The 19,478-nt window shown below is 31.2% G+C and overlaps 1 protein-coding gene across 4 annotated transcripts in view; it reads right to left on the reverse strand.

Annotated features, from left to right (window-relative positions):
- Positions 1-3,263: 3,263 nt before the first annotated feature.
- The window catches only part of AP3S1 (adaptor related protein complex 3 subunit sigma 1), a 57,802-nt gene continuing 41,587 nt past the window's right edge, over positions 3,264-19,478 (reverse strand). For 2 of the 4 annotated variants that reach the window (XM_036225651.1, XM_016120891.2), the window contains 3 exons: positions 12,834-12,941; positions 9,760-9,800; positions 3,264-3,977 (listed from right to left, as the gene is read on the reverse strand). In XM_036225651.1, coding sequence (XP_036081544.1) covers positions 9,765-9,800; positions 12,834-12,941 — 144 coding nt within the window. In that variant the 3' untranslated portion in view covers positions 3,264-3,977; positions 9,760-9,764. The remainder of the gene's footprint in view (positions 3,978-9,759; positions 9,801-12,833; positions 12,942-19,478) is intronic. The other 2 variants (XM_016120890.2, XM_016120889.2) reach the window with 1 other exon arrangement.

Raw genomic sequence — 19,478 nt, forward strand, 5'->3', positions numbered from 1 at the left:
ACATTTTCATTATAACCTCACACATAACTGAAAATTTGACCAGACACAGAATTCTGGGTTTAAAATTATTTCTCTTCAGATCTTTGAAATCAGTTCTGTCTTTTGATTTTCGATCCTCTGTGACCTGTTTTTATCCCTCCCTCACCATAGATTTTAAGATGTAGGCCTTATCTCTGATGTTTTTTAATTATGCAACCAGGTACGTTGGTATAGGCCCTTTTATCATTCATTGCCAAATGCCCTATGGGTGCTTCAATCTGGGCACTCATATTCTTATGATCCATGTAATCTTTTTAAAAAGATGTTTTTAAAATAATTGTCTTCCTTACATTTATTTTGCTTTATTATTCCTGTTCTGAAATTCCTACTGGTCACATAGTTGATTACCTGGAGTGATCCTCCAACTCTTTTCTTTTCCATTTATTTTCTTTTCTACTTTCTGGGAATCCTCTCAACTTTCTCATCCATTCCTTTGTTGAATATTCAATTTTATAATATTTTAAAATATATCCAAGAGCTTCATCTTGTTCCCCAAATGTTCTCTTCTTGCTCCTATTCTTGATCTTTTCTTATTTTCCAAGGTGTCTTAGTATGGGTTCCCTGAAAGCAGAGTCTGTGAAAAAGGCTTATGCACAGGCAATTTTGAGGGGAATGTCATCCCAGGAAGGTAGGGACTAAAGGGAGGCAAAACAAACAAACAAACAAAAGGATGGAGGCAACTGGCTCTCAATCCCCTAGAGTTTCTGAGAAATCTTTTAAAAATATTCTCAGATCTCCTGTCTAAGATACAAAATGAAGAAGTACCTATTCCACTCACACGTGTGTTAATTTTCCACTACCAACAAATTGTGCATACAAGAATGTCAAAGGGTTCCTGCAACATTCCAACTGGGTTGGCAGAGAAGTCCAGGGCAGGGAACAGGAGTTTATAGCTAGGACCAAAAACACCGCAAGGTCTAACTGTAGTTGGGTGGAGCTGGTCCAAGACCATGAAGAATTGGTTACTGCAGCAGTGGCTAGAGTAAGTGCTGGGACCAAGAAGATTCTGAAGTGATACACAAGGGGTATTTGATATCCTGGGGCCAGTAATGACAACTTTACATTTTTAAAAGGTCTTTCCTATTAGTTTGATTATGCTGTTTGCATAGGTCTCTACCTTTCATATTAGCAACACTTAAGTGTTTGATGATCTGTGCCTGTCTGCTCATGTGTGAGGTCCTAAAAACCTGTCTGGGAAGGTCTATGTGCATGGGAGAGGCTTTTCAATAGGTGGAGGATGATACGGATATTCCATATCAATGGGGAAATTTAAAACATCATTTATTGTAGGACTTTTCTCTTGGGCTAATTTCCCTGTGGAATAGGCTAGACTCTCCTGCCGAGAATAGAGTGGAGTGGGGTATAAATCTGGATGCCAACAATCTGGCTGCTGTGGGGAAAAAGTGAGTTGAGGCCCCACCAATAAGAATGTGGTCTTTAGGGTAATTTCCTGGCTCCTAGTTCAATACCCCTGCCCTTAGCTGTGCTTGCACCTGTAATCCCCTGCAGGGGTGAATGAGAGGCAAGAGCAATTACTAAGGTTTGTGACGTAGTGAAAAGAATAGACTTCTAGGTATTTCTATTTTCAGTCCTACTAGTATCTTCACTCCTAAAATCTGTCAGGGTTTTCAGTGTAAATCCACATACTTCCACAGTTATTCTACTGCCAACTTAAATCTCAGCTTTCTCAGGTTTTCTCAGTTATATACCATTCATTCATAAGTTTTCCAGCTTCCAAAATTTTACAGCTGTTATCATCTGATTTTGTCCCTTTGGGTCTATATTATTTTTAAAAAGTTCCTTACTGTCACTTTAGTATGGTTTGAGAGAGCGCTAACATAAATGTGTTTAATAGCCTATATTTAACTGAAAATTTCTGCCCTGCTACTTCCCTAAATATTACAAAGTTTACAAAGTTATTTAATATCCTTTATTGTACCATCCATGAATAAACACTGAATGATTTTATAGCAAGGACCATTAAATAACTCACTCTCTCTTTTGCCCATTCTATTAGTTCCTTGATGTTTTTCAAACATCTCAAGCATGTCTTTTCATCTCTGGGCCTTGCCATTTGCTATTTCCTCTGTCTGGATTACTCTTGCTCCATGAATCGCCATGACTTCCTCCTTACTTCTTTCAGGTTTTCACTCAAATGTTACTTCATCAGAGATGTGCTCCCCTACTCACTCTATAAATCATAGAGGAGGGGGAAAAGAAAGAAAGAAGGGTGATTGGTTGTCTGGGCATTACATTTCATAAAATATAATGGGAAATGAAACCCTTTTGACTGTTTATTGAAGTTAAAGTATGATCTGGCCCAGAGGTTTCCTTAATTCTGGCACATCTAAACCAAACCAAAACAATCTTCCCATATTTTTTCCAAAAAAGCAAAGGAAAAAGAGAAAGGAGGAAAAATATTGCCAGGCACTCTGTGTGGAATGGTATATATGACTCCATGAGAGCAGGATTTATTAACTTAGCACAGTAATCATTTAAACATTTGTCAAATGACTGAAGACCAGGAATCACCCTGAATGTTCTGCTTTGCATAACCTTCCTCTAAGACTTGACCCATCGATGAACTGATGGACCTCCCAATAATCACAGACTGAATTTCCCGTTGCCTCAACAGAATGAGGCTTACAGCCAGATTAATTTTATTTAGAATAAAATGGCTTTTCTTATATCCCAGAGTCCTTGGAGTAAAATTTGTACATGCCACAAACTTAAGGGAATGTTTCAAAGAGATCATTTGGAAAGAAAGGACTAGATCCAAAAGAAAAATCTCAGTCGAATTAAAAGAGGAACCCTACTCATGGTTTACAAGATTTACAAAACCAAATAAAAAATGTGGGCCAATTATGAGAAATCAGAATATGAGAATGTTAGGACTTAAGAAAATAGTTTAGCTTTGACTTTTTGATGGAATAGTCGAGGGTAGCCCTTGTGGGCTTTGTGTTCAAAAGCAACTATTTGCTGAAATTATTTTTTATTATCTGAGCAAGAAGGGATCAGATGCAAGGTTTAAACCTATATATAAAAAACAGATTTTGAAATTTTTAGAAAAATATTTGTTATCTCCCACTCTAGATCTCAGTCTATACAATGTGCTATGAGATACACTACTCGATTGTGAAATAACTGAGCTTTAGAATAATTCAGTGAGTTTCTGATTATTAAAAATATATATATAAATTTAAAAAATCAACATTAACACCTGCTTAACAATGATAAAATATACTTTTATTTACTTTGTTGAATCAGAGGGTCATAAAAAAATTATTGCTAAAGTAGATATCAGGCAAACAGAAAGGTGCTTTAGAAGTCCAGTTACCTTGGAGTTTATTTAAACTAAGAGAAAAAAGTCATAATGTCTTCATGCAATACATACTTGATTCTTTAAATAACAACTGTGACATATAACAAAGAATTAAGGAATGCTGCACTGTGATCCATACAAAACACCGACATTTTGGGTTGTACATAATTTAAAGAAATGTCTCAAACACTTTTCAAAATACTGATGTAGCCAATATATAGACGCATGCCTTAGGTGGGCATAGGAATGCAGTTTAGAAAAAAAAGAATAAACCCACACTGGAAATAGTCAATTCCTTGAAAATCACTGAGCAAGAAAGCAACATTAAACCGCGATACTGATTTTACACAACTTCTATACAGTACCTTGACTTAAATCCAAGAGCAAAAGTTAAGACTCTCCTCCTCTATTTTTGGTAAACAACTGCATGGTAAACTTAGATGACTTTTCCCCCTGGATTTTACCTGGGAGTGGCCTTTTAAATTTTTTATTTAAAAGAGGGCAGGTTTGGCACTTTTATACTGATGTCACCAATGTTAATATTTCTTGGGATCTCAGGAAGATTCATATTCTTTACAGCTGATACAGCACGGGCTGGAGCTCCTGCTAAGCCAGCCTGTATACAGAAGCAAATAAAAGAAAAAGAAAATGTACAACTCAGATGTAGCTCATTAAAAAACACTAAAAATGGAAGACAATGATAAAAGATTTTCAAATAACAAGCTTAGACAAGATGGCAGTTTGAATTGGTATGGGATGGTTACTTTGAAATACTAATCTATAAAGAGAAAACAGTTGACACATTAAAAATATAGTGAATACATGCAATGATAACAATGTAAAGATTTAATACCAATTAAACTGTACTTAGATATTATATACAATATTCAAATGACAAAAGCTAGATCTTCACCTATATCTTGATTTAACTAACTATAAGCATAAAGTATAGTTTACATTAGTTTCCTTATTAAACATCTTTTGTAACAATCATGATATATTTTGGGGTTTTTGCTTTTAAAAATGGCATTTATTATTGATACATGCTGTGAAATAAAAACTAAAAGTAGTAGATCATGCTTGGTTTATTTTCTTTACTTAGGGCTAACTCCTTAAAATATTTCAAAACAAAAATTTTTTTAAATCATTTTTAAAACTGCAGAGGCTAAACTTCCAGGAAAGTTCTAAAACATTTTTTAAAATCAGGCTTTAAAGTAAAGCCTTAATCCAAAGAGAACCGTTTTGTCTAAAAATGAAACTGCAACAAGAGGATCAATCTAACTTTTGGTCATAAGTAAAAATATTAATGACTAAAAATATTTTGTCCTATCAGGTTGATTCAACAAATGCTTAGTTTATAAAATACAAATGTAAAGAATGGCATAAATGTGAAAGATAGTGTGTGTGTGTGTATATATATATATGTACAATTTCAAGTACCATTAGTGTACAATATTTGGCTTTCATATGAGTAGGAAAATTTATAATTTTGTGAAGTAATTTTGAAAGAAAATATACTTAAAAATAATGAATATATATAATTTTTTCTTAAACAGGTACATCAACAGTCTTTATAATTTAAGGTTTAATTTACACACCAATTAAATTTCATCAAATTTTATTCAGGCTATATAATAAAGGAAAGCCAACAAACACATCTCAGTTCAGTGGCATACATCATCTTGCACAAAAGCAGACAACAAAAAACAAATCTTCCATTTTGCTTAGATTACAAATATGAGACAATGTTTGTGTAATTAGAGACACTAGTTTTAAAGTCTGTTTTTGTAATTTTAGGGTCTTTTCTCTTCTGTAATCCTACCTCTTTTTTTAATTAAAAAAATAGTAATAATAAAGCTGTTACCTGAGAAAAATCTTGACTGATACAAAATAGGCCAGTGTAAACTATTTGCTGAATAAAGGATACAAACATTGTTAAGCAATGAAATAAAAGCCATGGATTATCAAGTCAGAATTGGAAATAAAAGAAAAATCAGTAAAATAGTATTCATAATACAGTCTGCATAGACAATGATAAGGGGTGATATGGATGAAATACTCCATACCCAATTATAGACTGAATAGGGCTGGGAATTCAATTTACGTAATTTAATAGGGGTTAGTTGTTTTTGATGTATAACTAAGAATTTGACCTCTATATTTATACCTACCTGAAGTAATGCAGTTTTTGTTATACCTCACTTCCTTCCCACTGCCCCAAAGATGGAGATACAAACAAATATTACTTAGGGTACCATGAATCATATTCAAAGGGGTCTTTAACTTGATCATTTCAAGTTCAATGTTTAGCTACCAAAATTCAGAATGGTTTAGGATCAAAAAAGAATTCAGGTCAAATACATCTTGTAGGCTCTCTTCCTTTAATCAGGAAGTATGTTGTCTGCCAAGGGAACAAAAATTATTTTACAAACTTAGACATCCTGGAGCTATTATTATCATTTTCCAGGAAGAAGAATTCTGTAATTTTTATAAATAACAAACCAATTTGCCACTATTTTTACTTTGAAATTTCTATACAGGGTACAAATGATGAGCAGACTATAAAAAGCATTGTTAAGATATTTGAATATAAATATTTTTAAAAAGCATGATTAGAGGATTTTATAATTAAGAGAAAAGGCAGGAATATATGTATGTGTATATTTTATTGGATGCTAGATTTATATTTACAGTTAAAAGTCTTTTTCAGTATTAAATTAAACGTAATTGTCAAGAAGTCTTCTTTTCCATGATATACTGTACCATGAACAGCTAGCTAAATCAAACTTAAGCAAAGAAAATGAGAATAAAAATTCATCCTGTTATATTCCATTAGATTAAGTTGTTTCTTTGAGCAAAGATGGTGTTGATTGTTGGCTGCTAATGAGAATACATAAAGTCAATATAACAACTGATTTAAATAGCATATATGTGCCAAGTTCTTATTATGTAAAACCAAAAGAAGTTTCTAAGTACAACAAACTACAATTCTTCTAAAACATAAGCAGCAAGCTATAGACATGCAAAAGATGGTAACTATTCAGAACACGCAAATGAATTAAGAGAATCAAATTATTTCTCAAGCATGTTCAATACTTTTGTGTAGAATGTCATGAATTTAAATGTTATGAATGTTAAAAATTGTAATTGTATGTCAATTAAGTTTTAATTAGCATTTTAAGAAATCAGATTCTACAGAATACAAAATGTAAAAAAAATATACTAGATGGACTGATATCGGTAACTAGATTTCTAAATGAGCTATCAATGTTTATATGTAAAAATTTACGGTTTAAAAAAAAAAACTTCACGTTACCAGGTAGTCAACACCTAAATTGCTTTAAAATCAATTTCATTTTCAGGCTTCCAAGACAGTGAAGTCTGAAACATTTTTATCAAAAGACAAAATGTAAAAAATAATTTACCATTAGGGAATTAGTTCGCTAACACAAAGTATAAAGTAATTTTCCTCTTAGTAAAGATTTTTTTTTCCAGTAAGATATACTAAAAGCGACAAGATAACACTCAAATTTTTGAACATTCAAATTTACAAAAATTAAGTTGACATGACTTGTTAGTAACAAATACAATTCAAAATGTAAAAATAAGATATTTCTGACAGTATGAAAGTTCTTAAAGATTTAAGATTACACAGTTGACACAAGCAGAAATAAAAAGAATGAACCCCTACTGGAGAAATAACTTGCTTCCATCTATGTTATCTCACTCGAGCACCACCATGGCAGGTAAACTGCAGCGACTCCACTAACGAAAACAAATATGTGAATCCAAAGCAGTTAAAGGTATGAGTTGGATGAAAGTATGATGTACAGTATATAAAAGAATGATCATGTTTTCTCTCCCATGAGATTAAATAAATTAACATAATTAAGAGAAAGAAAACAAAATGAAGTCTGCAAGTATACCAAAATGAGGCCAAACAGATAGAAGACTTATACAGACATACTCTCGAAAATTTCAAGCACTGGAATCACAAAGATAGTAATGGATGGATATGATTTGTTTTTTATTTTGTTTTTAAATTGCCAGACCCAAAAATAAACAAAATATGTGCAAGCAAAACTGAAAAAGCAGTATTACTAAAATATACTTCAAAAAAATCTGAAAGCTCCCTTTTCCTCATGCATAAACGATTTACTTTCTCGAAGGGAAAAGTAAAAAATCTAAATATTTCATCTTAGACATAAAATACCATCCTACCATCTTAAAATATTTTTTTCAAGCTTGAAATATAGCATAAGAAGATGGTAGGTTGGGAAAATTGGTACATACTAAAACCTTCACCCACCCTTCCTGCTGGAAGTTGCTATATGCACATTCATAATTTCGACCTAATAACAAAGTGAAAGAACATCAACATTAATAAACACAGTATTAAATGGTTTCAGACTCAAAATCATTAACAAAATAATGGCAGATTTTAAAAGCAGGTTTTGAACAAAATAGAAAATGTCAGTATTTTAATTTCTGAATGTAAGATGGAATAACTTTTAATCTGGGGAATTATGATAGGCTTGCTCTTTGCTTTTTTAAAGGCAGTGCTTTAATACTGCAATTATACACAGATTAGAAATGCTGATGATGATCCTCTGATGAGCAAGAAAATGGCATTTAAAAAAATTTTTAATCAAAATTAGTATATTTAAAAATTTTAAAACCTTCCACATTCTAGTCAATTTATATACTCTTCATTTATAGATTTCATTTCAAGCACAGAATTTGCCTGTGTGAAATAAATATAGCCAACTAATGCCATTCATGAATTTACTACAACTCATTTTGACCATTATGAGTGACCTCAAGGTCCTCACCATAATTTTGTAAACGAAATAACCATATGCATGTCAATATAGAGGGGCAGAACTAACTCACAAGATGACTATCCAACATCTATGTCATAGGCCCACTTTTCTTATTCTACACTGTTTGAAAATACATACTTGATTAAAAGAAAGCAAGCTAATTACTAGTTCTAGGTATGGAAGTTAAGAGACCCAAGTGGTTAATGGTTCTTTGCTAGAAAACAGCAATTTAACATAAATTAAAGAAAAACATAGAAATTGGCAGTAATTTGGATCAATGAAGTGAATGACATCATTACATATTTTGTATTCTAGGGATTAATATGGTTCCAGGGACCAAAAGTGGTACCCCCAGCTTCAAGATACAGGCCATAATCTTGGGATAAGAAAATTTAAAGCTACCTGTCTGTTGCTGCTTCTCAAAAACATCCAGAAAGTAATAATTTAGTGGTTTAAAATTAATACCAAATTCTCAGTGACATTTTCCTAATTAGTAAGATAGGTAATCCAGCTTGTTAAATTTATATTTTCTTTTTCCTCCATGGGACTCAATAAAGTATTTTTATTTTAAAATTTTTTAAACAGGGGCCTATAAACATTTTCATTTTTCCTGAAATGGCTTGTACAAAAAAGTGTTCATCACCATCTAAATGAAAATTTTTCAAAAGTAATTCAGTTAACTTATGGTATGAAAAATGCACAGGAAATACCAGAGAAAATTTAGTTTTGTAAAGCTAGAAGTCTATAAAAACATTTCTTATATTTGCCAATATGCTTTGCAAAAATATTCAAGGTTTACAATATTTTATTGAGACTTATTATGACATGTTTGGATGTCAGAAGGTTGCCATGGTGGAAATTCATTTTATTTTGGTCAATATATTTAATTCCATTTTTTAGAGTATTTAATTAAATTTCAGAAGATTTCTGATCTTGCTTTTTTGGGAGCATTTTGAATATGCACCTGTTAAACAAAACTTGTAAAAACAATTCTGTTAAGACTTTAGACCTGAAAACCATTCTGGGTGGAAAAAAGGTACTATTTAACATTCACTGTTCTAAGCTTTCACTGCTTCTCACTTTGTATGCAAAACTCTGAAGGTTTAGCTTTTGGTTTTTAAATTTACAGCTTCTAAAACCTAGCAGGCAATTTTATGTTAGAATTCTTAACTTATGAAGATGGAGGGAAAAAAATCTGTGAGAGTTAAATTAAGATTGGTTCTGCCATATAATGCTCAAAATAAACTCTAAATTTTAATATATAGATTGTCATTTCTACAAAATGTAATTTGTCTGTTAAATGACAATGTTTAAAAAAAAATTTAACTTTCCTTTTACAATGCAGGCAGACAAAACAGAACAAACATGACATCAATGATATACTAGTAAAATACACTAAGTCCAATAAAAGATGAAGAAACTACAAGGAGAAACTAGAATGGAAAATAGGCTACAGGGACTATATGGGTTCAGTAACACAAAGAATTTTTGAGTCTGGCCTAAATAATTAATTGCCTTTGACATCATTTTGCTTTCCCCTTTGTTAAAGTACAGTTTTCTCAAAGTCAGCAATACCTTGTCTACCTGTCCTGTCTGGGAGATTGAAAGATAAAGGTCTGTAAGAGAGAAGAACGGAAAGAGCTAGAAAGATCAGGATGTTCGGAAAAAAGAAGACTAACTTTTAAAAAGTAGTGACTAAATTCAGACCCATTTATGCATCTTAAAAATAACATAAAATACATAAAAACTATCAAGTCTCCCCAACCCCCACCCCTCTTACCTCCACCCCCCAGGGAGTCCTTTCATTCCTGGGTAGATTCTGGGTGCCTCTTACACTTCCCCCAAATCCCACCAACCCCCCCCAGCTTGAACCCTCCTTTTCCAAGATCCCAATGTTACAATAAACTGTTTCTCTAACAAAGCAGGATAGATGTAAAATACATTCAGAGCACATCTTTGCTGCCTCTCTCTTTAAAGATCTGGGTGATCTTTGCTTCGTCCTGTCTAGGTATTGAGAATTAAACTGATTTACTTTTGACTGTCACTGAAAATATACTACCTTTAACCCAAAATAATAAAACCTTTAATTTCTGACAAACTAAAGGCACCAAGATATTCACATTATTCTAAATATTACTTAAATTAATTTAAAAAATATGATAACCAGGTTTTGCCATCAATCATGATACTCTGAATTTTAATTCTTTTTTGTTAAGTTTTTGCTTACATAATAAATTTTAACTAAAGTTTAGTAAGAGTCAGCTTAATAAAGACTTATAATTTTCTTTTGAGAAATTCTGGATTATTCTGCAGTCATTTGTTTGGTAGATATAACCAATTTAAGAAACATGGAAGTGGAACCCATATGAAAACTTTTGATAATTCAGTGTCTGGAATAAAGCTGGTAGCATTCCAAATATACTTAAAATATATAAAAATTATTGAAAAGTTACAAAGTCAATGTTATTTTTCAACACGATTTCTTAAAATATGATCAGGACTTAATGCCTCACCTTGACTCAGTATCCTATTTTATAACTAAAGTATTAGGAGACATCACATATAGAGAAACACTTGATAAACATATAATGTTGTGGTTTATCCCCAATTGGATTTAAAACACACTTTCCTGTAAAGGAGAAACAGGAAAACTAATCTGGTAGCAAATAATAGCTGAAAATATGTTAAAAGATGATCAGTGAATGAAAAATAGAAGTATTTGCTAATATTCAAAACCATTATGAATAATATTGTTTCTGTAAATGGATTTTTAACTTATAGTTTCTTATAACTATTTCCATCAAAAATCTAAATTCTGCATTTTACTGCTCTTAACGGATTTAAAAGACTAGTCATTAACAAAGTCATACTGGACAATCAAAAAGCAAATATTCATTATGTAATTACTATAGGTCCGTCATGACTTCTGTCAATATTATATATAGCAAACTAAGGAGAAAATTTTTAAAAAGACACAAGAAGAAGAAATTACATACCTGCAAAAGTGAAATTTCCAGACAAGAAGTCGATATATTTTTACAAATGATTACAAAGAATTTATAAATTACTACATATCCATTCATTTTAGACTATTAATGGATTGTGTCACGGTCTCCTGACATTTAAAATCTATATCTACAGTTTTGTAACACAAAGTTTAACAGATTACAAAATTTTCAAATGATCATTTTACGACTTTAAAAAATATAGCTTAGAGTTTATAGTATATCTTGTACTATACTTTAAAATACATTGCAAACAAACCACACTAAATATTCTAAGTCCTTCTTCTTGTCCTAAAACAAAATTTTTTCTATTAATCTAGTTTATGTTTTCCCTTTTCAAAAACAAATATTTTAAAAATTGGTTATACAACAAGCAAAAGATATAGTTACCTAAAAGAGTCAATTTTAAGCTCTTTACTGTTATAAGCTTCTCCTTTGGGAAACCAGTAGGGATGGTAAATTGAGATAAGAAGAAATATAAGACTATTTAACTTTAAATAAAACATTGGTAAATGTTTTTATACAAAGTTTCAACTGTTTCTAATCCTCAGATTTCAGACTATTCATCATCCTGTTTTATTCATGTCAAATGAGCATAGCATTGTGTTAAACTGATCCTTTAAAGTGCCAACGAGATAATTCTTTAGAACTCACCTGTTGTAAATTGATGCTAGCATATTTTTAATATCTTGTTGGCTTTTATAGTAATACTGACATTATTACAACCAAACACCTGAACCTGTACTTATAATTATATTTTCCTAATCTGAGCTATGACTATAAATACCAAAGATAAGAGAATCCTCAAACGAGTATAATTTTGAATGAGATATCAAGACCAATCATCTTTCTAAACCTCTGCTATAGTAATAAACAACGAAAATATTGTGAACTTGAGTGGCTTACCTACAATACCCATTACTAACATTCAGCCTAGTATATGAGGGAAAAGTCATTAAAATTCTAGAGTAAGATTTTATGCTGGTTGGTTCTCATTCATCCAATCTAACAGCACAAAGTTAGCTATGTATTAACTAACCAAATCTTTCTCTTATAGAATACAATAAAAGTCATAAACACATGTATCACTGAATAAAATGTGACTTAGCAAACTTGTGAGTGACCTTTGGGAAAGATCTAGAATCAAAAGATTAAGGTACTGAATTTCCTTTTTCAATAAGTAATTGGGCTTGCTAAGCACCTATTATAACTTCCTCTTGAGAATTCCATTGCCTTGCATTTCCTTTTCCAGAAATAATTTTGTAATGCTAAATTTATATATCTTCAAAATATTAGTTCTAAGATTTCTTTGATAATTACTGACTAATGTTTTATCAAGCAAATATTGATTGCGTTTTTCAAATAATTAATTTCTTTTTTAAGCAATAGAATTTGTAATTGTGTTAATTATCCAAGGCAGTTACGACCATGGCTAAAAGAAGAAAGCACAAAACTATTTGGTGGATAGTAGCCACAGAACATTTAACATACTAAAATTTGTATATTCCATTTAAAAAAACCGAATAAGCATACCAGCTGTACCTAAAGGGTGATACTGAAGGACAAACAGTGAAAGCTACAAATCATGCATAATTTATGATCATGCTTACTATCTTCATTAACTAGAGCACCTTCCATTCTTACCTCAGATTTCTCCAGTTTATTTTGCGCATCAATTTGTGTAACAATCTCATTCATGTTGGTCTCCAATACCATTCCCCCCATCACCATTTCTGCAAGAATATTGTGAACCTAAAGGAAAAAATAATACACACCCATAATGCAAACTCACTACAAAAACACTCCATAATTCCAGTAATTTTTGTTTCAAATACTGCTGTGTCTATTTTATACGTATGAGCTGTAAAATAAAATAATTTGGAGTAAAGGCTCATAATCCACTTTCGTCACTACTGTGAAGCCGAAGGCAGTTGGTTATATAGCCTCTTTAAGTCTTAGTTTAATGGGCTGTAAAACAGAGATAATGATATGCTCAAGGTACTTAATGAAACTATGGCATTACTATAAGCTCTAGATTGAAAAAAAGTAAAAATTTCTTTTTATTGTAGATACTTTAATAATGCTTTTTCCTCACAGCCCTCTCTATATGAAATACTGAGATTTCTTTATATCATTGAATACATCTTAAAACTGAAAATAGCAACTTGCATCGGGGAGAAAAAATATATAACCCAGGTGTTTTCTCATATGGTATTTACTGAATCAAAAATCACCATTTCAAAGCTGAATTAAGTTTCACAGAATAGTATACTCTGCAATAATTTTTTTAAAATAATGTGGTGACATTAAGAATGGAAATTTTGAAATTAGATATAAATACTGACTCTGTTATTAGTTATTAGCTATATGACCTTCAGCAGTTACAAGACCTAAGTCTGTTACCTTATCTGTAAAATAGAGCTAGAAATAGTATAGGCATCTCATAGGATTATCATAAGAATAATTTATGTAAAGTACTTAGCATAGCACCTATAGGTATCATAATAATTGTTTTTAAACAAAAACTTATTTTAGTTAAATATGTAATTGTCTTTCATTCTTTTATAAAATTTTGTGCAAATGTATTCAAGATTTTAAAAATATCCTATCATTATTTACTAATTTTTCATTATGGCTAGATGAACAAACACCTCATGAACAAATTTTGAATAAAGACCTACAGAAATTTCCTAGCAAACACAATAAAACCAGAAGCCACAATTGTTTTTTAAAACTAGTGTTAAATATCATCACTTCTACTATCCTTTCTGTTACTACATACCATTTATTAAAAATATATTTTGATTCTGTACTTATAGTATCTGATTTAATTCTCACATTAATCTTTGTTAAAGCTGAGAGAATAAACCAGCTTACTCAAGACATATAAACTAATATGTGACAAACTAACAATTCAAACCTAAATCTGAGTGATCCAATCCAATTTCTTGTTTTCTTTTGTTAACGATAATAAATGAAATTTGTACAGCTAATTAATTTTAGTCATAATCTATGAAAATTCAATTAAACATCAAGAAGATAATTAGGTGATAAAATAAAATACCTTATAAAAGTTAATAAGTACTGCATGCAGGAAAAGTTCAGAAAGAAAGACCATGGATAGCTGACAGATTCATTAAAGCTTCTCTTTTAGCAGGAGAACTTCTCTTCTCTTCAAAACAAATTCTCATGAGAAAGCACAATTTGTAATGTTGATAAAAATGTCACAACTCCACACCCTTCCCCCATATTTTGCTGGGGCTTACTAGTGAGTTCATCCTTATATAAACTGTACCACTGCCTTTCCAAAAACTTCCCAGAACACAAGCACTAGAATAGTGGAAACCATAAACTTCAGTATCATAGAAGCATCTACCAAGTTTAGAGGTATCAAAACATGAGCAGCCTACAAATGCAGGTCATATCCATGAAATTCTAAGACTATATGTCAATTTAAGAGATGAGAACTACGGTGTACATTTGTCCTCAAAGTAAAAATAACTCCTATGAAAGCAAATTCAGAAATTCAGAAGAGACAGAAAATACAAATGAAGAGCCAATAAACTAAATCCTTAAAGAAGCATAATCTTGTTTATTATAAAGATAATAAATGACTAAAGACTGTATTCTTGGTGAGGAGGTACTATACCTTATGCAGAAATTCAAAGAGATAAACTATGGGAATGAAAAATATTAATTGAAAGGTTAATCCAATATTATCAAGGTTATGGTGTTCGAAGTAAGGTATGACACATGAGGAGGGGAAATTTAGCTTCTTCTGGACATAAACCATAACTTCTACTATCATTTTAATTTTTTTTAAACTTAATATAGGCAAATGATTAAAAGTTCAAGCCATAAAGAAACTATGTATGAACAATAATAGTGTCCACCACGCTTTGAGCCTGTTATTAGGTCCCTCTATGCAAAAATAATTAGTTAATTGCATCTTATATATCTTCCCAGAAATTTTTTATGCATGCTTATATGTGTGTGTGTGTGTATATAATTTACACAACTGAGATCACACTATATACATTATATTTCACAATTCTGCAAGAAAATAAAAAATGTGTTAAAAGTTAGAGGCAGGAGAGAATGAGGATGTGAATTAAGAAAATAATAAAAGATACTGGTGCCAGATATATGTATAAGAATAATCAATGATACTTTGTTGGTTAAAAATAAAGGCACAAAAATACAAAACTATAAAATTCACCAATCTATACTATTCATTATCACACTTCTAAAAAGGTGAGATGTACAGAACACTCAGAAATATAGATAATTAAATGAAACAATGAGTGAGGCAGAATATCTATAATATGGTCGCACTGAAGTTTACAAAAGAAAATTATACACATACACATACAAAAAGCTGCCATAAACTTGTATGTACGAGTTTTTGTGTGGATGTTTTTAGCTCTTTGGGTAAATAACAAGGAGCATGACTGCTGAATAGTGTGATAAGACTGTTTTGTTTTGTAATAAACCACCAAAGTATCTTCCAAAGTGGCTGTATCATTTTGCATTTCCACCAGCAATGAATGAGAGCTCCTGCTGCTTCACATCCTCACCAGCATTTGGTGTTGTCAGTGTTCTGGATTTTGGCCATTCTAATAGGTATGTAATGGTAACTAACTCATTATTGTTTTAATTTGCTGCAAATACTTTCTAATAGTATTTAACTAATAGGACTGGCAGAATAGTATGGAGAAAGAATGAAGACTTATCTTTCATTTTATAGGTTTTTCTTGTTTTGAAAATTTTTAACATATATTACTTTCTCTAAAAACTTGCTAAAAATAAGAGAGACTGTGCAGTAATTCAGAAGAACAATATTAAAGGCAGTAGCCATGCACAGATTAACTTATTTAAAAGGTAGCAAAAAGTTGTTGAATATTTGTTAATAGTGATAAGAAAACACAAGCAGCCACTTTTTAAGTATGTTTAAACAATACACATTCTATCTTATATATGTGCCAATGCAGAACCTAGAGACTTTTGCTTAAAACTACTCTAACATGTTTAAGATTAGGTGGTTTCTATTATTTTGTTATATTATATATAGTATACAATATATAATGTATATGTTATATTATATATATTATGTTATATAATATATAATATATATGTTATATAATATAAAATATATACCTTATACATTATATGCTACATATAATATATATCATAATGTACATTATGGGTACCTAATAAATATTAAATATACTTTTTTCTTCAAAACTGTTTATCTCAGTTATCTTAAAATTCAAAAGTTAAAGAACAAAGTGTTTAGTCATATTTAAGTTTTCACTGCCCCATCAATAAACTGTTTTTATTAAATATTTATATAGTGCTCACAGACAGCAGCATCCTGGTTTGAGTAAAGTCTGCATCAACACTGGAGAGTAGAATGAAGACTAAGTCAACACATTTCACTCTTTAACAATTACAAGTCCTCTACCAAGCTGAACCAAGCATCTAAAAAAGGGTAAATAAAAGAAAGGCAGTCAAATTATGTAGATTGCTTGCTATGGAATGGCACTTGTTTTTGAGCATAAGAGCTACTTTGCTATAATTTATGCTAGAAATGAGGTCATTTTCACCATTTTAAAATTTTACTATATTTATATCTGACTATAGGGGTGGGTCAAGTAAAATATGGCATATCCATTCTATTCAATAGTTAACTTAAGAATAAAACTGATATGGAAGGATCTAAAGATAGATGAAGTCAGTAAAGCAAAACATAGAACATAATGTGAAACAAAAACAAACTTCATCACTCACTGAACCAATGGAACCATCTTATCTTTGAAAATATGTAGATAAATGTCTGGAAGCCTATCTAGCCAAACTATTAGGAAAAATTACTTCAAGGAAGTAGTGTGGAATGGGGATGAGTGGTGTAAGGAGTGGTGAGTGGTATAAGGAGAATCTTCATATTTCTTAAGTTTTCTACTACTTAAAACTTTCACTTGACAATGTTATTAACCTTAAAAGTGTTTACTAAGGAAATAATCAGTTCAACAGTAATCTGGTTAATATTATCTTGAGAATGATACAGTTGAATCAGCTCTGATGCTAAAGAGTACTATCTCCCCACGAACTACTGTTTAATATATTATATAAAAAATTTGAAAGTATGATAATTTTGAAAATAATATTTAAATATTAATTAAATATAAATATAAGGAATTAGGAGTATATTTTGTTAGCCTATTAAAATTTTTAAGATAAAAATAGGAAGGGAAACTATGTAAGTAATATATTAATAAAGAAGACATATGTTAATTGCTAAAGAGAAGCAACAGGTACAGTAATTCAGGTAATAGATAAGAGTAAATCTATTTTGGTCCACAATGCGATTTTATATTTACATTGAATATGAATGTCTCAAAATCTGAAAATTCAAAGCATTCAAGTCTGACTGAAAGGCTAGAAAGCTGTTCTACTTTCTATTCTGTATTCTGGGCTGATTAAACAGAAATCTTTTTTAAAAGCTCCTTATAAATAAGTCAGAGCTGCTCAGTAATAGACCTTAGAATACTCCAACTCTATTTTCATCCTTCCTGGCTTGTATTTTAACACCATAATATTTTAGTTTTTTTGTTTTAACCTCACAAGTACTTTAACAGTTAATGTTCTTTTACCTTTACCCTTGAGTTTACTACTTTCTTTGCTCTTCTTCACCGTGTTCCTTCTTATATCTCAGGTTTAAGTACCCTCATAAGAATTTCCTTTAGTGAAGGCTTGCTGGTGGCAAATTCTCTCATTGTTTCTCTGATAATTCATTTATTTCACTCATATTCTTGAACGATATTATTGGTGATTTTAGAATTACAGTTTGGCAATTATTTTATTTCAACACAATGTCTTCTAACTTCTACAGTTACAGTTGAGAAATCAGTTTCCAAACTAACCATTGCTCCTGTGAAGGTAATGTGTCTTTTATTTCTGGATGATTTTAAGAACTCCTTTTCTACTATTAAATATTACCATCATTAGTCTAGATGTAGATTTCTTTTTATTTATTCTGCTTGTGCTTCTTTTATCTGTAGATTTGTATCTTATATCAATTATGAAAAATTCTCAGCCAGTTAGATACTTAGATATTGAATATGCCTCATTCCTTCTTTTCTTCTGGAAACTAAGAATAAATGTTCATTAGACCTTCTCACTCTCTCCTCCCTGATCTGTATTGAACTCTTTCATATTTTCAATCTTTCTTGTTTTTTATTCTTCTTTATGGACAATGTGTCCTATCTTTCCATTCAGCTATATCTAATCTACTTTTAAAACCATCCACTGAAAAATTTAATTTTGACATTTTTTCCTCTTCTATAAATTTCATTAAATTCTTTTCAAATTATATACTTATAAGAAAATACTTTACTCATTGCAATTTTTATCAGGATCATTTGACAACTTGCTGAGTTCAGATGGGCTAGAGGCTGATGTATCTGGGGCCAAGCTTTTGACCAGTCCTGGCAGGAAAGGGTGGCAAATAGCATGTCTGGGGATTAGCTTTTGAATGGCCCAGCCGGGAATTTGGTATAAAAAGGAAGGATTAAGCAACTGAGTAAATGCATCAAGAACAAAGGGAATAATAGGAATAAGAATAATCAAAATCATCTCTCAAGGGTTAGAGAAGCAAATTGCAAATATGAAAAAGCAGAAAGCTAGAATAATTTCTATAGTGTTACACTAGACTCTGAGGTATTTAAAACTAAATCCCAGCTTGGTTCACAAAGAACCAGGAGTAACTCACTCCTTTGGTAATGAGCATATATGGTGCGGAGATTGTCATTTCTAAACAGCATTGTTCATTAAAAGAAACAAGGGTTGCTTGGAGAAATAGCTGACTCAAGGGTGGAACAGAAAATATGTGATACTCTGTCCATAGAAAAGGCCTAAAAACAACAACCAGCCTCATAATTATAAGTACTCCCAGACTGTGGTTTCTATATACCATTTCTCACTAAAAAAGAATCCAGGCTCCAAAAAGGAACAGCTGATAACGTATCTTGAGCAAGAAATGGACAAAATAAGTCTGAAACAGCTATTGTGCAAGAACGCAAAGCAACTATCAAAGTCCATGAGCAAGAGGTAATGTCAAAAGGTCTCAAAAGACAATCTGAAGGGGTTCCCACTGGCCAAAGATGGGGCAATTTGAGGATCAAATTTAATAATATGAGCAGTGGCTTAAAACAAATTGATTATTTTAAAATTCGAGTCACAAGAATAGCAAAAATATTCAATGATCATTTTTGGTAGGTATTAGGAAAT

Source organism: Rousettus aegyptiacus, unplaced genomic scaffold, assembly GCF_014176215.1.
Source record: "Rousettus aegyptiacus isolate mRouAeg1 unplaced genomic scaffold, mRouAeg1.p scaffold_m13_p_8, whole genome shotgun sequence".
In the NCBI taxonomy this organism is placed as follows: Eukaryota; Metazoa; Chordata; class Mammalia; order Chiroptera; family Pteropodidae; genus Rousettus; species Rousettus aegyptiacus.